This window comes from Anarhichas minor, unplaced genomic scaffold (assembly GCF_050575085.1).
Source record: "Anarhichas minor isolate MPS153535 unplaced genomic scaffold, ASM5057508v1 ptg000012l, whole genome shotgun sequence".
NCBI lineage: Eukaryota > Metazoa > Chordata > Actinopteri > Perciformes > Anarhichadidae > Anarhichas > Anarhichas minor.
Window position 1 is genome coordinate 5,585,393 of NW_027466458.1, and position 19,541 is coordinate 5,604,933.

General features: G+C 41.9%; 2 protein-coding genes across 3 annotated transcripts in view; one reads left to right on the top strand and one right to left on the bottom strand.

Moving 5' to 3' along the window:
- The window catches only part of add3a (adducin 3 (gamma) a), a 76,421-nt gene extending 71,891 nt beyond the window's left edge, over window positions 1–4,530 (bottom strand). Inside the window, exon 1 of one of the 2 annotated variants that reach the window (XM_076090395.1) lies at window positions 4,374–4,530. The gene's annotated coding sequence lies outside the window, so the exon portion shown is untranslated. Of the gene's footprint in view, window positions 1–4,294; window positions 4,314–4,373 lie in introns of those variants that run through there. The other variant, XM_076090397.1, reaches the window with a different exon arrangement.
- A 3,622-nt stretch (window positions 4,531–8,152) lies between these two features.
- Window positions 8,153–19,240, top strand: cusr (Copper-only SOD repeat protein). The gene is made up of 10 exons (XM_076090400.1): window positions 8,153–8,417; window positions 10,670–12,755; window positions 13,288–13,387; window positions 15,357–15,431; window positions 15,585–15,686; window positions 16,215–16,347; window positions 16,647–16,761; window positions 17,280–17,404; window positions 18,530–18,610; window positions 18,777–19,240. The coding sequence occupies exons 1-10, from the start codon at window positions 8,378–8,380 to the stop codon at window positions 18,866–18,868; spliced, it is 2,949 nt and encodes a 982-aa protein (XP_075946515.1). The 5' UTR covers window positions 8,153–8,377; the 3' UTR covers window positions 18,869–19,240.
- The last annotated feature ends 301 nt before the right edge of the window (window positions 19,241–19,541 follow it).

Consider the following 19,541-nt stretch of genomic DNA (forward strand, 5'->3'; position numbering starts at 1 on the left):
TTCCCATGTCAGCTCGGAACTTTCATGATCTCAAATGTTTGACCCTCGGAGAGACGCGACCGCGGGGATCAAAAGCCTCAAAAGCTCATTTGGCCCAAAACTTGGCACCTCTCCTCCTCCCATGGTCGGAGGCTGACCCCGTTCCCATGGTTACCCCACTCTAATATCTATGCAAACGCCTCCTCGCTGTGCCGGGAAGACCCACTGCTGACCGGGGCCGACGCTCTGCCAGGGACTGCCCCCTCACACAGAAACAGAGAGAGGCCTGTGTAAATACAAACACATTACCGACCCAATGCAAAATAAACACGGGGATGTTAAAACACATGGACGCACACGTGGACGTTAACATTTCCCCGAGCTGGACAGAAGTCAGCTGTACTCCATGTCAGGCCCGGATGCTTTCAGTAATTCATCCACCCTCAAGAGTATAATAACGTTATTCTAACCCAAACCCCGCTGGGACGTCTGGCTCTGGCAACCAAACAACTGTGGTATCTAAACACTCAGCCCACACATGAATCACATCAAGCAGCAGCATCCTGACTGTGAATGGATGCACAATAGTATGAAACAAGAGACTGTTCAGCTTTTGCCTTCAGAGGACAAAAAAATAAAACATTGAAGTTGCAGATCAGCAGACAAGCTCAACGCAACTTTATTAAAATCGCCCACATCGCGTAAGCATCAGTACACCCACCGGAACCGATGTATTTCAAACTAAACTCACTGAACCAGCAGCCAAAGAAGAGAAAGAATAAACTTCCATTTATACAACTATAACCATAAATTGTCTTACCTTTGCTGTTATGTGACAAACAGCTGTGTACGAGGGCATATCAACACTGCTAATGGCTCTCTGGGTCACTTCTGGGTCACTTCCAGTCATCTGTATTACACTTAGTCTGCTTTCTTTCAGCATTAAAAAGAGCATATTCAGCCTTCCATGCCAAACAGGGTCTATGTCTCCATCTGGTGGATGGATTGTGGTACTGCACTCATCCTAAAGGCAGTGGCCTTTACAGGCATGAGCTGGTCAAATAGACCAATGGTTTATGGCCGTTTCTTTTTTTTATAGGAACACGTAGAGTCTGATTTATTGATCCTTCAAAATAAAGTCAAAAACAGCCATATTTAGATGGAATTCATACATATAATGACTACAAATTAAATGACTTTTACAGTTACCTGAAAAAACGTGAAATGCACATGAGGTACCCAAATGTACCCAAATGGACAATTTGAAGATTCCACCTCAACATGCCTCTATTGAAACCTCTCCACCTTTGCCCTGCTTCTCTTTATTAGCATCAGTCTGTGCACAGGTTATGTTCGGATGTTGTGATATGGTTTACCAGAGGTTTCGGGCTGCAACTGCATCTTTCCAAAGGGATAGTCACTACAAAAGGGCACAATTGGGTTTGACGGAAATTAAATCCGTCATTTCTGCTGTGTTCATTCTGAAATTTCACACCAACATTATTCAAATCGACCTCGAAGTTGCATAGATATACTATTCATTTTGGGCATGTAACTTTCAAGCAGAGGCCGGAGCCCGAGGCCTTTGGTTAAAGTAATAGTTGGACATTTTGGGAAATGGTTTATACACTCTACACATGAGTGGCATCAATCTTCTCGTCCAACGTTTGGTATGAAAGCAGATAGCACTCTATTGTAAGGTTGTGTAATAATATCATGTTTTTTGCCTGGTTTCATTGGGCGTAACAGACACGTACACACAAGCTTAAATGCTCAGGCATGGTGTGTAATCCGTCTAACTGAGCAGGCCTCAGCCCCGTCTGACCAAACCGCTGAACACGCTGAAACAAGCCAAATGACTGACAGATGAAGTCAAAACCCAGAGAGACAAGAAAATCCAAGATAAAAAAAATTGAGCCCGCTTGCGGACAAACACACACGTCCTCTAACGAAGGAAAAACATTGGAGTCCAAGACTCACTCAATTTGCAGTGTAGAGGGAGAGTGCAGCCACATGTTTCTGATAAGTCTTCTAGCAGAGCAGGGTGAGGTAATGATGAAGTCATCTCTGTCCTCTGGACAGGTTCAAATTCACTGAGTCGTGTGTGCGTTTTAAATGGCTTCAGACTCACCAACACGCACACACACACACACACACACACACACACACACACACACACACGTTTCTTTTATTATTTCGTGGGGCGTTACGCATTAACATTTTACAAACAACTTTCGTGGGAGTTTGCAGAAGGTATCAAGACCAGAAAATGCCTGAAGGAGCTGCAACATGTGTTCACACCTCATCTCCTTCTAGACACCTGCAGTCCCTCAAAGAGCACAAAAAAAACTACATTCGTCAAATGTTTTCTCCCTCCTCGTTTCCCCAAAACATTCCCATGCAATTAAGTCTCACCATGGACACGCCTCATTAACAGTCCCTGCACACTGCGCCCACTCAACCGCTCACTGCCACTTGATAATGTATAAGGCTGTGTGTCCATTCCCCTATACCACAGTGGACACTGTACTTCCTGTGTTTCAACACAGATCATGAGATTAGCCGAGCTGCCTCGGGTTAGTATTAAACCATTTATTAGGGCAGAGAAAATAAACAAGAGAGAGCAGCTCAGACTGCTGCAGTCGGGACAAAAGATTCCCTTCCGCTCAGCACTATCTAAATGTTATTCTGCAAGCACCGTCAAGGCCAACACTAGAGGCAAATTTCAAGTGCATTACGGACATGGAGAATACTAAATTCTCATTGTCGGGTGCATTATTTAGGGACTAGCCGCATGGCTCTAGTGTACTCGTCACTGTTCTAAATACTCACAGATGTCCAAGTAACAGAGCAAATAACAGAAAAGAACACAGGATGTTTTAATCACTGTAGTGTCAAAAACACATTCTCCGGCGAGCTAGTAAACGTTGTCTGGAGAGTCCGGGACGACGCTTCCTCCTCAAAAGCAGTTTTGTAGTAGCCGAGGGTGTTGGATTCCTTACGGGCAGCGCAACTAAACTGTATGACGTCTAATTATTTAGGTGTCCGACTGATTTTGCGGAACAAAATAATTAGATATAAATATTGATTAGATATTTATAAAGAAGATGAAAAGGAGTGCAATTAAATGGGTAATTTGGACTAATCTGGACAAACCCTCACGGTGAGTCTGATGGGCCTGTAATGCGTAGTTTGAAGCTGTGTACAACAACATCAATCATTTGGAAGAAGCCTGTGATTAGATTCCATAGCAATGATGCTCAGTGAGTTATAATGTCAAGCTTCAGAAGTAGGTGCCATGCCTCTTCTTTACTCAACTAAGAAACATCGCCGTCTTATCGCCCCAGAGTCCCAAGCAACTGTTCACGAGGACCGTATGGAACGCTAGAAAATAGAGTTCACATAAAAGAGGATGTGCGGAGAGAGGTGGAGGAAAAATAAACATGGAGCATGTTTGCATTTTCAATCTATTCCGTCACAGGCTCTGGGTTAAATATCGCTTTTGAAAAGTAAAGGCCCTGGGGCCCCCTCTATCCGAGTAAATCAGAGAGTGGGGGGGGGAATACCGTTTAAGATTCCAGGTCCACATGGTGAACATTCACAGCTTCGTAGAGGGCTATGTGGAGCAAAACAAACGTGAAATCAAGTATGTCAGAGCACAGGCCTTTTGGAGACAATTATCATATGTGTCTGGGTCCTTTTTAAGTTCAGACGGCCGGGCTTTGGTGTGGAAACGGATATCCCCAGAGAGAGTCATTACAGGTCGAGAAATGTCTGGCAGCCAGAGGTGCTTGCGGGTAACATGCCATTTGAAGAGGGAGGGAGGGGGGGTTAGAGCTGTCTTTAGCTGCGTTTATACTTTTAGCTGAAGTGTCTTTTTTATCTGCAGGTGTCATCCAGCAGAAAGGATAAAAAGACATTCCCACCAGCCAGTGAATTAAACTGAAGATAAAGTAATTTAACCTGTATGTAATGTGCACCTCATGGTGACTTGCAGTATTACAACAACAGCAAATATTTAGTAACAAAGAATAAACTCTCACTGACAGCAACCCGCCATACGGATCAGACATGGGACTAGAAAAATGAACAGGATAAAAGCAACAATACACAACAATTTCCTTCAGCATTGTCTTATTTTTTATCAGATGAAGATGCTGCACACAAATTAAAAAGGTGCTAAATTAGAAATTCAGAGTATTAATATAGCAGCAAACACCTATTTGTTACGTAAAGACATGAGCGGAGAATAATATTAGTCGAAATCTAAATGACCGAAAATACGAATGGATCATCCACATTGCGTGACGCTCACCGGGTCCCGAGCGGTCCCGGGTAAGGAGCAGCCAGTCGACCAGCAGAAACACAAGTGCCCCCCCGGCCCTTTTTCTGACCTTGTTCCAACGCTTTGAACTCAATGGTTGCGTTCAAGTGACGTGCCCGAGCACTTTCGCTGACGTTCAATCACCGCGAGGGTGTAAACAGCTGCTCTCTGCGGGCTCGGCGGGCAGCAACGCACGCTCTGTAGCTCCACGCCGGCTACGGCGGAAACGCGGGCTCACAATATGGCAGGAAGTGGAACGTCATTCACCCAAACGGGCGACGCATTTTCTGGCGGATACCTTGCTCTGAGACCGGAGCACACGTGATTTCAGGCGGGCTGTTGTTGACGTGTATTATTTATGTTTGTCCCAGTTCAGACAGAAAGACACTAGCAGACCTAGCGGGGGACATGTTTCTCAGCACAGGCGTTAAACAAATGTAAGCGTATTGCCTAAAATATACTTTGTATACGCCTAATTAATAATAATAATAAACTGTATATTATTCACGCCTCATGCAAGTATATCACAAAATATACCTTGTTGGAATCCCTGTACTCACTGTGTAGCTTAGCATACAGGTGCATTTCCTCTTCATTCATAAGTATTGTTCATTTCTGTATGAAGTGTGGCTTAAACATTAACTCACATTGTCACATAAAGTGGATTTTTTTTTTGTGTGCACAGAAACATTGTGGCTCAGACAGACAACAGTTGGCATCCAAGTCAAAAAATGGCTCATACAAATATGCTGAACTGCCTCCATCTAGTGGCCTTAAGGGTGCTGGTACAACCTGTGGCTCCAATAGCTTCACTTACCTTAATCATGATTCATATATGTGCCATTTTCGTTCTGTGTTTGTTTAAGTAATTGCAGCAGCCAATTTCACATACAAACCGTGAGTGTTAGTGTTTGACACTGGAGTGTAATATTTGTAGCCTGTGTCCTTAGTGTAACATGGGGACACTAGCGTCACATGTTTTCACATATTTAAAGAAACATATCAATGTGCATTATTGTATTTTATGTGCAACTGTGAATCAGGTCCAAGGCAATATAGACTTTGAAATCAAAAGCACACTGTACAAGATTGAAACCCATTTCATTTGTGAGCTAAAACTGATGTGAAGGACCACTTAAAGACAGATTCCCCGGAGTATGAAATATACCAAATGTTGATTTTGATCGATCGCTTGTCTTAGTGCAGTTACATGAATGCAAATGAATAGCAACCGACAAGGAAAATCAACATAATGACTAATGCAGTTCAAAACCTCCAGTATAATCCAATATCATTTCTGCTGTGGATATCACATCAGACTGCAAAATGTGCTCTCTTTACATTTGTCATAAGTGTACGTGTCAGTTGACATGATCACCCATTCACACATCATTTAAATAGCTGGTTAAAGCCATTTGTTGACACCTCTTGTTAGTAAACGAAATGAAAACCATAATTAACCAAAGCTTCATTAAAAATAAACTATGTGTGTTGTTGAAGCCATTGTTGCAAACCAGTTTATCAATGCATCACATTGAAAACATTTCAAATATGTTTTAATGACAGAAAAGAATGCAGACACTGTGTCACTCCCCTATTCCTCAGAAGAGATGGCATCTCCTCTACGTGATAACATAACCAAATTATTGGCTTATGGCCTATTCAATTTAATTACAAATGCTTGGTTGAATCAGCTGCCAGGACTTTTTGTTCAGACCCAACCCTACCAGTACTCCTGGACAAACTAGACACTGCTCAGTGACTTACTCAGAGAAGAGCAAGGCCTTTCTATTTTTGCTGGCATTTGTCATCATTTGGCAAAGATACTGGGGAAATATTATTCACCACAGTGACGGGGCTCAGAGTTGATACTCGCTGCAAGAAACGCTCATAATGGCTGACCAGGTCTCAAGATGACTTGAATGAAGTCACTAAGGCCTGAAATAATTGGAGGGGTTTGTTGCTCTTCATCCTCTTGACTCTGAAAAAAGCACAAATTGGTCCCGAGTGCAGGATGTATATGGAAACTATCTGCACAGGGTGTGTGTGTGTGTGTGACACGGGAGAACCTGCAAACTCCACACAGAAGGGCTGTGAGGTGACAGTGCTAGCCACCACGCCACCGTGCAGCCCATATAATAGCATGTAGAGGCCAAATTAAAAACAACCACCTTTGGCTACTGAGTTGTCCAAAGCAAGGATGGATCGGTTTATTTAGCTAGCTGGATTTATTGTTCCGGAGAACAGAACACTCTTTGTTTGAGGAAGAAGGCTGCGTGTATATGTGTCACTATTTTTGTTTTTGTCGGCCATGTTAACAAAATGTTTATTTTGTTTTCTTTGGCAACTCTTGACAAGTTTCCTTCAGCTGATGACGATATTTTTTAAATTTTTATCATACCCTGTTGGCAGCTGACAGGTGATGATAGATTGTTCAGTAACCTCCAACAAAGACATTTCTTTGTGCTTACAAAACGTTGCCAGCTTGTCTAACCAGCAAAATGCGACAAATCTGATTTTGATCTTGCGTATCCTTAGCTTTTCATAAAGGGGCGCATCAAAAAGTCAATGTTTTGTGCATTTTTTTGTATCAGCCTATTGAATGCTTGACAAAGCGCATCACATTTGCCGTTGTGAAAACAAGTCATAGAACTATGCTGCATGTTTTCACAGTACAATCCTTTCCTCATAACTGTGATTTTAATGATCATCTTAGCGCTAACTGTGACTTGAGTGTCCATCCCGTGATGCCCGTGTTCTTACCAGACCGGTTAATGATGAACCTGTTAATATCAAAGTGCACGCAAGGACAATTATTGGTTTCCAGTAAAAGAGAACCAGAAGATTTTCTTCAATCTGATTCTCTATACTCTTAAAGTCTCTTCATACAACTTATAATTGGTATTCTATAAATATTGAGATGCTAACATTCTACGATCACTAAAACGGTTTCTGCTCTGTTTCTACTTGCCGCAGTCTTTTGCTGTCTCTGCCTGTTGTCTGCGTGTGTGTGTGTGTGTGTGTGTGTGCCTGCGAATTGTAAACCTGCGTCTACATGATCACGTCACAATCTCAGCTCCTGCTGCAATCAGTGATCTAAACAAAGAAGTCAAGGACCTGACCCACTTCACAGGTCCTCCAATATGTGTGCATAGCTGCATGGCCTACCCCAAATAGCCCACGATGATGGGCCATCGGGCTGCTATTCTTAGAACAAGTTACTATTTTCTCTCCTCTCTTTTGTTTTTTCCCTCAACCCTGTCACAAGGACAGCTGAGGCATATGTGAGTAGAAAGAGGAAGAGGGTGATAAAAGGGTAAAGAGAAGAACGGATCCACTGAGAGAGCATGAAACTGTAAGGCTGACTGGTTCATTCTGGGCACCTTATTTGTCTTTATTCCCACCAATTTTCCTTTTTCTTAAAAACTATTTGTATGTATTTATTATTATTCATTTAATATTTCGACTGCTGCTGTTGATTGTCATCATTATGTTCCTTTTGATGTTTAATTATAACATAGCGTACAGTCCAAAGTGTCAGTTTATCTTACAAACCATAATGCCTACTCACAAACATATAGAGCATCACTTCACTTTCAACGCAAACAACTGAGGAAGTTCACTTTTATCGGAATCCTCAAACATCTTGAACAGTAAATACAGCAAGCGCTTTCCTTGGCATGGCCACGCCAGGGATGGGCCACCTACACCCATCGATGCTGCCAAATATTCATCCCTCCCTCCTCTGCCACCATACCCGAGCCACAGTCGCCCTGCTGACCAATCACAGGAGGAAGACTGCAGCTGAAAAAGAGAAGCGCAAGGCTGGCTGCACACTTTTGAAAACGAGCTACACCTGACACGTTCTTGGAGAGCACACTTAGATGCACACTCTATCATCTTGCTGTCTTTGAGCTTTTGACATTGTAATTTAGTTTTTTTTGGGGTTTTTTTTTTCTTACATGCACCCTTTAGAGGATTTGTATGACTTCAGTGAAGTTTTTTTCAATCATTTTCCTCCAGTTCTAAATATAGCTTTTCTCTTTGCTGTGCGTCTTTCACACTTCTGCAATCATGCGTCCGCTGACAGCTGTCCTGCTGCTTTCTTTAATTGGTGAGTATTTGGTCAACTTTAACCTTTGTTTAATTAAAGTGCCACATGGACCTCATGAATGATTTACGCACTAGGCAGTCTAATGTTTATGTCAAGGATTTTAAACCATGTGCCACTGCACGTTTTGACTCTGTTATTTATAGGCCAAAGATGAAACTTTCTCTATAATGTCTAACTTGTTTTGAAACCAGTTGTGCAATATTCCCTCCAGCAGCTTAGTTTTATTGCTGAAATATTTAGCAGGTTGCAGCCCTCTCTGTAAATCCCACTCCGACGTGGAAAGGCTTGAAACAATCTTAATGTTTGAATTAGAATCATGTGATGTTGCTCTAACTATAAATTCAATTAAAAAAAAACAAAAAAAAACAATGTCCTTCCACACCATTTTCATTTATGTTTCTATTGATCATTTGAAGTCCCCGGTAATAAATGGTGCAAGCAATCCTTAGAATCTGTTTTTGCTTTCACAGGGCGGTATTACGGAGGCAACTTATGAAACCATGTTGTGATATAATACATGATAATGGTTCGAAGAATGTGGTTTTACAACCTCCAGACTACCACTTTAGGAGTCTTTCATAGCATATCACTATAGCACTATAGGTCAATGCTTTGAAGTTGATCACACTCATTAGTTAGAAGTCATTTTATTTGCTTTTAAAAAATACTGCAAACAAGCGTTTTATTGTCTTGTTAATCTAGTTTAATAGACTTCAAATGATAATCGAAATAGAGCTAATGACTGATTTCAGAGCAAGTCTGTAGTCACACTGTGAAAGTAACATTTCCACTCAATGCAAATGCTGTACAGGCAGAATGATATTCATAGCCGCTATAAATACCCTTTAAAGAATAGAAACTAAAAGGCGTGTCACCTCTTGTACACAGTGCCAAAATCTAACTATGATTTAATGATATTACACGAACACATATCGAAAAGTAGACTACTAGTGTTAACGAGCAATATACTGTTATGATACAGGTGGAAACCTGTTTAAAAATTGTCCCCGCTTCAGTAATGCACACTTTTTAAAATATCTTTATGATTATAATCATCCGGCTTCCTCATCTTGAAGCCCTTCTAAAGGGCTCTAACTTCCTCATACAGGAAATTGATTGCAATTCCAACCTATTTTGATCGCTTACTAGTTAGAATATAAAACTATTTTCAACTCTTTTACCCTTTTTAATCTTTTTAATTTTTAAATTTGAGTCTCTTCATACTTTAGAAATGTCATTCGACTTTATACAACTTAAAACAAGGTTCCACCTTTTTATACTTTATCGTATTTTTTAAGCTTTTTCATATCTTTCATAGCTCTTCAGTAAACACTTTTTACGTTGATTCTCACTTCAGACCTCCGATTTTTCTGTTTGTGAATAAAAACAAAAGTTCACACTTATAGCGTGCGGGACATTGCGGTTAGGTTCAGGTTTAAGATTATGGTAAGGGTTAAAGATTTGGCTAGTAGCGGTTAGAGTTAGGGTAAGTCTCCAGGAACTGAACTGAAGTCAATGTAATGTCCCCAAAAACATGACTGTGTGTATGAGTTGGTTTCTGTGCGAGAAGAAATAAAATTTGATACTGGATGATTCTGCAGGACAAAGTGTGGCGTCCATGTTGTGTGGCGAAAAGTAAGGACATGGAGGTTGTGGTGATGGATGCATACTGTATTGTTTTGACGAATGTGTGTTTTCAAAACATTGGTCCGGCTCCTGTCAAAACATTTGCTTGTTGTTACTTCACTTGGGTATTTGGCGCTCAAACATCCATTGAATGATTTGCGTTTCAGACTTGAAGGAAGTTTGGTTAAGGTCACATGGTTTTGTGACATCACAACTAGCGTGGAAGCCAGTCATAGTCCAATATGCAGCCATATGAGACATCTTGTTTCCATCAGTTCAACTTTTGAAATGAAGTTGCATATTTATAGATTCTGGATTTGTGGTAATGAGAGAGAAGCATAACAATTTATTTTCAGAATTTTTGACCACATCGGACTCAAAGTACTACTTCAAGCAAAGCATCTTGTTGTATCTTGACACACATCTGAAGGGCGCTTTTAAATCTTTCCCTTGCCTTAACTTAAATGCTTTAGTTGTCTACCGTATTGTATTGTATTGTAGTGCACAGATATTATCGGACCATTATTTAAACTTTGATGATTGAACATTAATTTGTTGAGGAGGGTGTATTAATAAGTGTAGGAAAACTGATACTACCATCACTTCCTCCTTGTCGTCCTTTTCAGATTCCATTTCCTGTATTCAGTTTCTGGCGCCTCTGAACATGGAAGGAGTCACAGGGCAGGTGCACTTCAACTCCACCTCCCAGATGGCCACTGTCAACGTGTCTGGTGCTGGAAGCTGTGGTTCACTTAACTTCTCCCTTAGCCCGTTCCCCGTCATGTATGGCCATTTTGCCCAGCCCTGTTCTGAAGCAAATATCGGCTCCAGCGTCTTCACCTTCATGGCTGATCCCTCCTCAAACCCCACCGTCAACGTGTCAAGCTTCCTCGAGGACAGCTCAAACTTCGATGACTACTCGCTGACTTTGCAGACGTGTAACGGCACTAAAGTATGCACGGTTGTAAGTCGAGGTCAAACGCTCAAGACCTATCAGGCCAGGTTCACCGGCCCCATCGCGGGTAATGTTTACATGCGCCTTAACAAAGGAAATACCGACCCCAGGCTGCTTGCAGATCTAGTTACAATCGGTCAGGTCAATGCCTCACAAACCAATGTCACTATCTTTGGATCCACAAGCACTGCTGCAAGCTGTGATGCCCTTCTTACAAGCTTGAATTCCTCCACTTTGACCAATATGGGCGTCGTAAAAGTCGGAACCCCTTCACAGCCTGAGAAATCCCGTCTGGACCTGACCAGCTTCAACATCAACAATCGCTTTCTTCTCCTCCGCATGGGGTCAAGTTACAAGTGTGCTCAGATTTATATTGTGCCGGAGAAACAGGTGAACGCTGTCTTGAATATGAGAGGGATCAAAGGATACTTCATCTTCCGTCAGGCTTCCCCGTTTGATATGACAGAGTTGAGGGTGAACCTGACTAACTTACAGAGCAGAGTGGGCCCTTACCATGTCCACAATTTCCCTCTCCCCTCAGTCAGGTCGCCTTCATCAAGCCGGTGTTCAAATGATAACGTGGGCGGCCACTGGAATCCATTCAGTGTCAACACGAGCAGCTCAACATACCCAAATGGGCCAGGTTCAACCCACGACATGTATGAGATCGGTGACCTCGGTACCAAGCACATGTCCCTCGCAGGTAGAAACGAGATGGACATGATGTTCACGGACTTCAACCTCCCTCTGTTTGGACCAAACAGCATTGTAGGTCGCTCAGTTGTGATTCACCAAACGGATGGTGCTAGGTATGTTTGTGCGAGCATCAGCTATCCTGGTGAAGTGATTGTAGGCAGAGCCACATTTCAGAGCCCTGTGGTCGGTGAGATCTGGTTCACCCAGCTAAAAGACAACCCTCTGTCTGACGTATCCATCTTCACGGACTTGTCATATGGAAATCCCTCAATGACACCTACAAGAAACCACAACTGGCATGTTCACACCTACCCCATCAGCTCAGAGAGGGATGACGATGAAAGACGCTGCAGCACTACAGGAGGACACTGGAACCCCTTTAACATTAACACAGGAGACAGCAGCTATGCCCTCCACTGTAGCCCATCCGGTCCCTTATCCTGCGAGGTGGGAGACCTCTCCAGCAAACACAGCACCATCAACCTTGGCACCACAGTGGGCGAAGTGCAAGCAAAAAACTTCTTCACTGATCTCACTTCCTGGTTGTCCGGGTCATCCATAATCGGTCGTTCTGTGGTCATCCATGAAGCAGAAAGGGGAGGGCCAAGGATTGCTTGTGCCAACGTCACAATGGTGCGGGTCCCCAAAGCTAGCTTAGGTAGCTGGTTTGGCAACCAGATTCCTGGCGGACAGGTCCGGTTCTCCCAGGCCGTCCCACAAGGCCCCACGACTATAAGCGTATCCTTGATTAACCTGAACGCCTTAGCTGGGGGTTACCATGTTCACATACTGCCCGTCAAACCTGGCAGCACAAATCCCTGCTCCAACGCAAACATCCTGGGCCACTATAACCCGTTAGTCGTGAACGCATCAAACAGCCCCGCACCTGGAGCAGGCACAGTGGACCAGTATGAGATTGGGGACTTGGGCGGGAAGTTTGGGACTCTGAATGGCCTCAACCAGTCTGAGGTTGTATACATGGACCCTGACATGCCATTGACAGGACCCTACAGCATAGTGGGAAGGTCAATGGTGATTCACTACTCAACAAACGGATCAAGGTGAGAACCTGTGTGCATTTGTGTTTGTGCTTATTAGACAGAACGAAACCAAAAGAGTATGAGTGAGGGAAATATGAAGAAATATTTCACATTCAGGGTGACCACAGGTTCCTGTATGTGAAGAAGTAGTGGGCACTGTAACAACCATACTGTAGCCACTGACTCTTTTTCTCATTACTTCATGTACATTATGATACAGATACAGCATAGAGAAAATGGCATCAACTCTAGCTGCTTTAAAGTTTGAATGGTCACTGATGCCTTTGCAGATGCCTTTACAACTAAGCTTCACCACCCAGAGTGGCCCTCTGGCACAGTGACAGACTTAGCCAGACTAGTGAGGGCAATCAAAGGTGTAGGATATCAGACATTGTGTCATATCCTCATGTTTTGTGTTGTAATACACAGATAAACCTCCTCATTCATTGTGGAGGAGAACAATCTAAAGGTTAACCCTTCAGGATTTGGATATGTTTTGCTAATCTTGTGTTTTTTGTGTCTTCCTGTGCGTGTCTGTGTGTTTTCTGGACAGAATGCGCTGTGCTAACATCTCAGCTGACAGGGATACAGACGGACAATGGGTTGTTGCTAAGGCTGTTTTCAATGATACAGTGACTGGGACGGTGAAACTGGTAAGAGCCACAGTCTTTTCCACTATAGATTCAGGTGTTAAGCTAGTAGCGGCTAATGTAGCCTAGAGCCGCTAGTTTAAGCAGACATTTACAAACTTGTAGTCTTCAGCCCCAATCTCGCTGACTCAATGGACACCTTTATACAACTTTCTCATGCATGCAATAGTACACTACTGACCAAGACTCATAAACAGACTGTGATGTATAAAGATGATGAAGTTCCCCTTTAAGAAAGACGGTGGTTGTTCTCATGTCCCACACCACCAAGATTGCATTTATCTGTGGGTGGCTCACGCCCACAATTATAGAAATCCTAACTCTAATTAAAGTTCAGGTTGCCAAACTAAGCCACAGTGCACAATGTCCAAACATATTTAGTAGACGTGAGAATAAACAAGGTTGCCAAGGAACAGGAAGCATTGCCTATTTAGAGGCAGGGATACATTCTCCTTTGCATTGCAAATGGCTCATAGTCATGTAAAACACCACACTCCATAATTAGGATAACACAGTTAGCCTTTGTCTGTAACTTGATGTTTTGACGTTGACATTTTGATATGAATTTTGAAGGTTTTTCTTCAATTCCTAAAGTCATAAAGTATTCTTTAGAAAACGGCCTAATCTGTTCAAATGATAATGACCAAGCCCAGCCCATCACCAGAAGCGACTTCCACATGACGGCAGCAAATTGAAAGAATCTGAATCCAATGGTTTTCTTTGATGGCCACAGAACACACACACACACACACACACACACACACACACACACACACACACACACACACACACACACACACACACACACACACACACACACAAGGATTTCTCTCTTTCTAACCTGTTAGGATCCAAGCTGCCACAAAAACATGACAGAGAATTTCTGCTGCTCTGGACAGACAGTGAATTCATTATGCCTGTGGTGGGTTGCAACAAGGAGCCAAGGGAAGCAGGGGTGGGATCATTAGCTTAGCTTAGCATTTGTTTGCTGGCTAGTTAAACCGCCAGGCCCCCTGAACTACGAAGCTCCCCAAGGGAGCAGCTGTCTCTGTCAGCCACCCTCCAGAGGCCCCATACTGAGCTCTGCTCTACATCTATGGATACGAGCTTGTGATACTGTATCTCCTAAGAGGCTATATTATCAAGGATAGTCTGGGGATTAAACATTGTCATTAACCTTCACTGTCTAAATTTGCAGTCAGATTTAACTGAGAGTGAGTATAAGAATGGTTTAACAGGTTACAATGCAAAATCCTTAAACTTGCATTCTTAATAGCAGGGTGTCACTCCTCTGGTTGCAAAAAGAAGTCTCTAGATGTCAATAAGAAAATGTCCCAACTTCTCACTTGATTTATTACCTCAGTAAACATGAGTTTATGGTCTCAATCCCTACAACATGATGTTCATTTAGAGTAAAATGGACAACAAAGCAGTGTATGCCTAAGGACCTAGTTACCTTGTGATTGACAGGTCGCTACCATGGGCGTTGTCCGGTCTGGGAGTTGTCTGCTTTTTCGTCCAACAACTTTAACCCTTTCACAGTGTTTCTTTAATCTCATGAAAGTTAATTATAACATTTTGGTTGTCTAGAAAATCTTATTCAGCATTTGGTTGTAGTTAGCCCTCTTGTGTCACTTCTGGTTGGAAAAAAAATAAGATGGCGACGGCCAAAAACCAAGATGGCAATGACAATGTAAAAAAAGCTTTCGATTTTGGTTACAAAATGCATGAAAATAGAAATGAATCTTAATTTTTTTTTCTTTGGAAAGTGACAATTGTAAAAGGATAATGGCCTTCGAGCTGCATGTTGTCGCCCATTAATTCCTGATAATGGACACCTCATCGAGCATTATCCATTACATATATTTCAGCAAAACCAGCTCTGGTTGAACTATTTACTATGAGATTATGTTCAATTCAGTCTCTCTAATTGCCTGTTAATATTGGACATGTTGATGTTTCTTTCTCACAGCGCCAGCAGATGTTTCCCGATGGGAGTAGCAGTGATGTCACAGTGGATGTGATGATTCAATCGACAACACAAAATGTAAGACCCATAAATAGGGTTGTGATCTTCACTCGAACAACATTAATTGTTGGCCATCAAGTTCATTTCTTTACCTTTTAGGATCAAGAGATTGACATTGAAATCACATAAATATACAGCAAGTACACCCGTATTTTACCCCCCTCCCTGCAGACAACTGTGGCATCCATGTTCATCACAAGCGCACGGAGCGGCGAAGCCCGCCAGTGCACCGGTGTGGGAGATACATTCAATCCCTTCAACATGACATCAATGGTGAGACCGGCCTGTCTCTTCTTTAATTCCTGTGCTTCTTCTTCTGATTCTGTTGACTGCTCTGGAAGGCTGATAGTAGTACTTAAGTAGTCAAGCTGTTAAATCAGCAGTATAAATCTAAATCAGTGTCCTTGCTACTGCAGAGCTGTTTGCTGGTATTTAAGTATTCAAAGTATTTAATTTGTTGTATATTTTTACTCTTATGTTAGTTCTAACATCAGCAGGATGTCTGAGTAAATAGCTTGATGTCCCTTACAGTAGTATTTGTTTATAGCAGTACATGTTATACAATAAGAGTTATACCTCTCTAAATGCTTCATCATATAAAGAATGTATTGCACCTAACCTGGTGTCTACTACAGGCATAGTATGCATATTCATATGCATATACAATAGGACAACACTTTCAACCAGTGCAGAGAAGGAGGGCTAGGTTTTTCCTAACAATAAAACATGACCGTTTAATGCCAGATAACATGCATAATGGTGCTTAACTGTGCTTGCTCGTCCTTTCTATAACCCCTTCAGAGCTCCAGCTGTTCACTGTTGAACCCTCTGAGCTGTGTGGTGGGAGAGGTGTCCGCAAGACACGGCACAGTCAAGCTGGCTGGGGGACGGGTCTTCACTGACAGCATCATGCAGCTCTCTGGAGACCACACAGGTACACGGACATTGTTTTGTATTTTCTCAGTGTATCTAGCAGTGGTAAGAACTAAAGATCTCAATAAAACTTTGCTCTTTTACTTGCAATTTAGATTTAGATGCATTTTTAACATATAACAAATAATAAGAAAACAAAACAAGAATAACCCATAAAATGAGAAATAATGTCCTTTCAAACATGACAAATAATAATCCACAAAATAAAACAATATATGTTAGAAAAGGAGTAGGCAGAAGTAATCACTTAAATGGTCGTACTAGCAATGCCGTTAAAATTAATGTTTCATGCGTTTGTAGTGGTCCGTGGAACTGTAATTCTGAAGAATGGAGAAAGCGTCATCGCATGTGCGGACATCATGCCAGAGTCCCCTTCAGCACTGCAGACCTTCCCGGCAGTGACTAACTTCAGCAGGTGAGTGCAATTAATTAAATCACGTTTAGCCTGAGCTCCAGGTAAAGGGTTTGGTAATCCGAGGACAAATTCTACAGGAGTGATTCAGAGATCACGTGCACAGTACTTACAATACCAGTTCATCTTCTCTATTCATCATAAAATACCGGAGCTGTTGAGGAAATGCAACAACTTGTTTTCTTTGACATTGTCGTGTGATCGCGAAACTATCCAAAATAAGGAGTGTACGTCAAGTGAAAGTGGAACAACATTTACGATCATCTGACTAACAAATATAAGTCTGAATTGATTAATGGATGATCCATAATGTATTAACTATTAAACATAAACTTTACCCTTATTATAAAGTGTAACTGATAAAGCATTACAATTCCTGAAGATTGGTTGAACACTGTTGTTTGATCATATCTGGATTGGATCAGAGCAAATAGACTGACTACAATGTATTTCTGAGTATCTCCAGGTAATTATCATATTATAAGACCAGCCGAGTTGATGTCTCATTTCTTTTTGCCCAGATATGACTTTCGTAAGAGGGTTTCAGATGTCCTGCTGTTGGAGACAGCGAGAGTCACCATCCTGCCCAGGTCTCCCAGCTCTGCAGCTGATGGAAATTGCCAGCAAGTGAACTTCATGGTGTCTGGTGAGACAGAAACCCATAACATGCTCTCATATAAACACAGCAGTGTGTTGACTGTTTAATCATAGTAACCAGAAACACCAGTAACAGTGATCTGAGAGAGTGAGTCATATTCATTCCTCTTCCTCTGTTTATTCTGAACGTCATGTAAAAAAGATCAAAATGTGGCCATTCACCATTCCAATTCTCAACAGACGCCACCCTTCATTACTAATAGTGTGTTTATTAACTTAGGTAAGTCTTCGGCAGTCACTGAATGTAAAACCTCTCTGGCATGTCAAGACAGATACAGACATGCCGGAGAGAGGGAGAGAGAGAGAGAGAGAGAGAGAAAATAATACTGAGTTGAATGTTGAAGGAGGAACAAAATGACATAAAAGCTGATTTAGCAAAGAAAGTGCAGCATAATGCTTACAATGTGGCCAGATTGTTCTGTTCTGCGTTCACAATTGAAACGTTTTTTTGTGTATGAGATATAAATCCATGCGACTGTATATGCACAGCATGTTAGCCTATAAAGATGTCAGCTACTTCAAGCTTCCAGGACCTATCGGGGCAAAGCTGTGTGCCCAGGCTGAGTCCATCAGGACAATGAACAATTACAGCCATTGAAGAATCTTTAGAAAACCTGAAAAATTGCACAGTTACCTGATCCTGGAGTTGAGTGTCTGTGTGTCTCTCTCTGTCCCAGGGGGGAACAGAGAAGTATCCGTTCAGAGGTTTCACACAGCATAGCACAGGACGGGCATTTATGCCCTCACAAGTCTCCCACAAGCTGCAGTAATAAGGCCTCCTGTATCGTGATAATGAGTGTGACAGCAGGAAGATGCACACACACCGAGAGATTTAAGACAGCATGCAGCTGAGAATGTGTGATGATGATGATAACGTTTTCAGTGAGGACAGAAAAATAAACAGTGCAAAGCAATCACACCTATAGAAAGTTAAAGACGTTATTTGCTTGAAATACAGCATTTCAGGTATATCATCATCCGACTTAATGATGGAAAGGCAAACCCATAACTACTTTGGACTGCTGTTATACAGTAATTATCAAGTATAATAACTCAGTCATTGCGGCTTGGACAGTCTGTGTGTATTTAAACATTGCCACATTGTATCTTAAAGGGGACGTCCGCACAGATCTACTGCAGTCTGTCAAAACCAGCGAGAAGATGGGCAGGTTCAGAGAGTCTGACTCATGTACAAGTAAGTACGCTGCAATCACAAGCAGACTTTAGTTGGAATTCTGGGAGTGTGGAATGGTCGACACATTCAAGCGAGAACAACTTTTGGAACTCCTTTGGTGTCTTGCTTTCTAATTCTTATGTAATAATGATAATAACGAATAACCTTTCCGATGTGGTGCCCTCAGGAAGCGCAGGTCCGATGCTGATGCCAGGGACTTGTCTCCTGGGCTTGATGTTTGCTGCTGCCTGCCTGCTGCCAACCAGATTTTCGTTATAGCTCAGAGATTTGGCCACACCGTGCATCATCATGGATCCTCATATTGTAAAACTCTGAACATGTTTACGAGCGCACCAAATGATATGATGGTCACTTAATCGGGTTTCTTTGTACAACTTAGTAATCATTTTAGGTATCAAGCTATTCTTTAACTGTAAAATGTAGCCTTGGTGTAGAGACACTTCATTGTTCCGCAACAGATGTTGCTTATCTTTTAATATTTTAGACTGTTAAAACGGGTGGGTGAATTTTATGCTGTACATTTTTCAGATATCCAGACTTTATTTCTTCATTTATGCACCATCCTTATATTCATGTCAACATGTATGTAAATGTCTGGAAAATTGTGAATAAAATATAATAATGTGTGTATGTCTTGTGATAATAATCTGTGATTATTTATTTATTTTTCTTTGCCTAAACATATCTCGGCACATAAATATATGAGTATTATATTCCTGGTAAGTGTCCATCCTCGGTCTTTCAGCTCTTTAGTTCATCAGTTACACTGCTGCCATTGACCTCTGACCTTCTGGAAAATTGCTGTAGAGCATCTAGACCAAAATCCATTTATTAATAACCAAAATCCATTTACAACTAGGACTTTATTGTAGTAAATGCGATTTATTACTAACTTATCAATGGCTTATAACGGATATATACAGCATTAGTC

Bases quoted from the DNA above. Each gene is read 5' to 3' on its own strand.
- cusr (XM_076090400.1), top strand. From the start codon at position 8,378: ATGCGTCCGCTGACAGCTGTCCTGCTGCTTTCTTTAATTG. The intron at 16,348-16,646 runs GTACACGGACAT...ATGCGTTTGTAG, and splicing joins GCTCTCTGGAGACCACACAG to TGGTCCGTGGAACTGTAATT. The intron at 17,405-18,529 runs GTGAGACAGAAA...TGTATCTTAAAG, and splicing joins AGTGAACTTCATGGTGTCTG to GGGACGTCCGCACAGATCTA.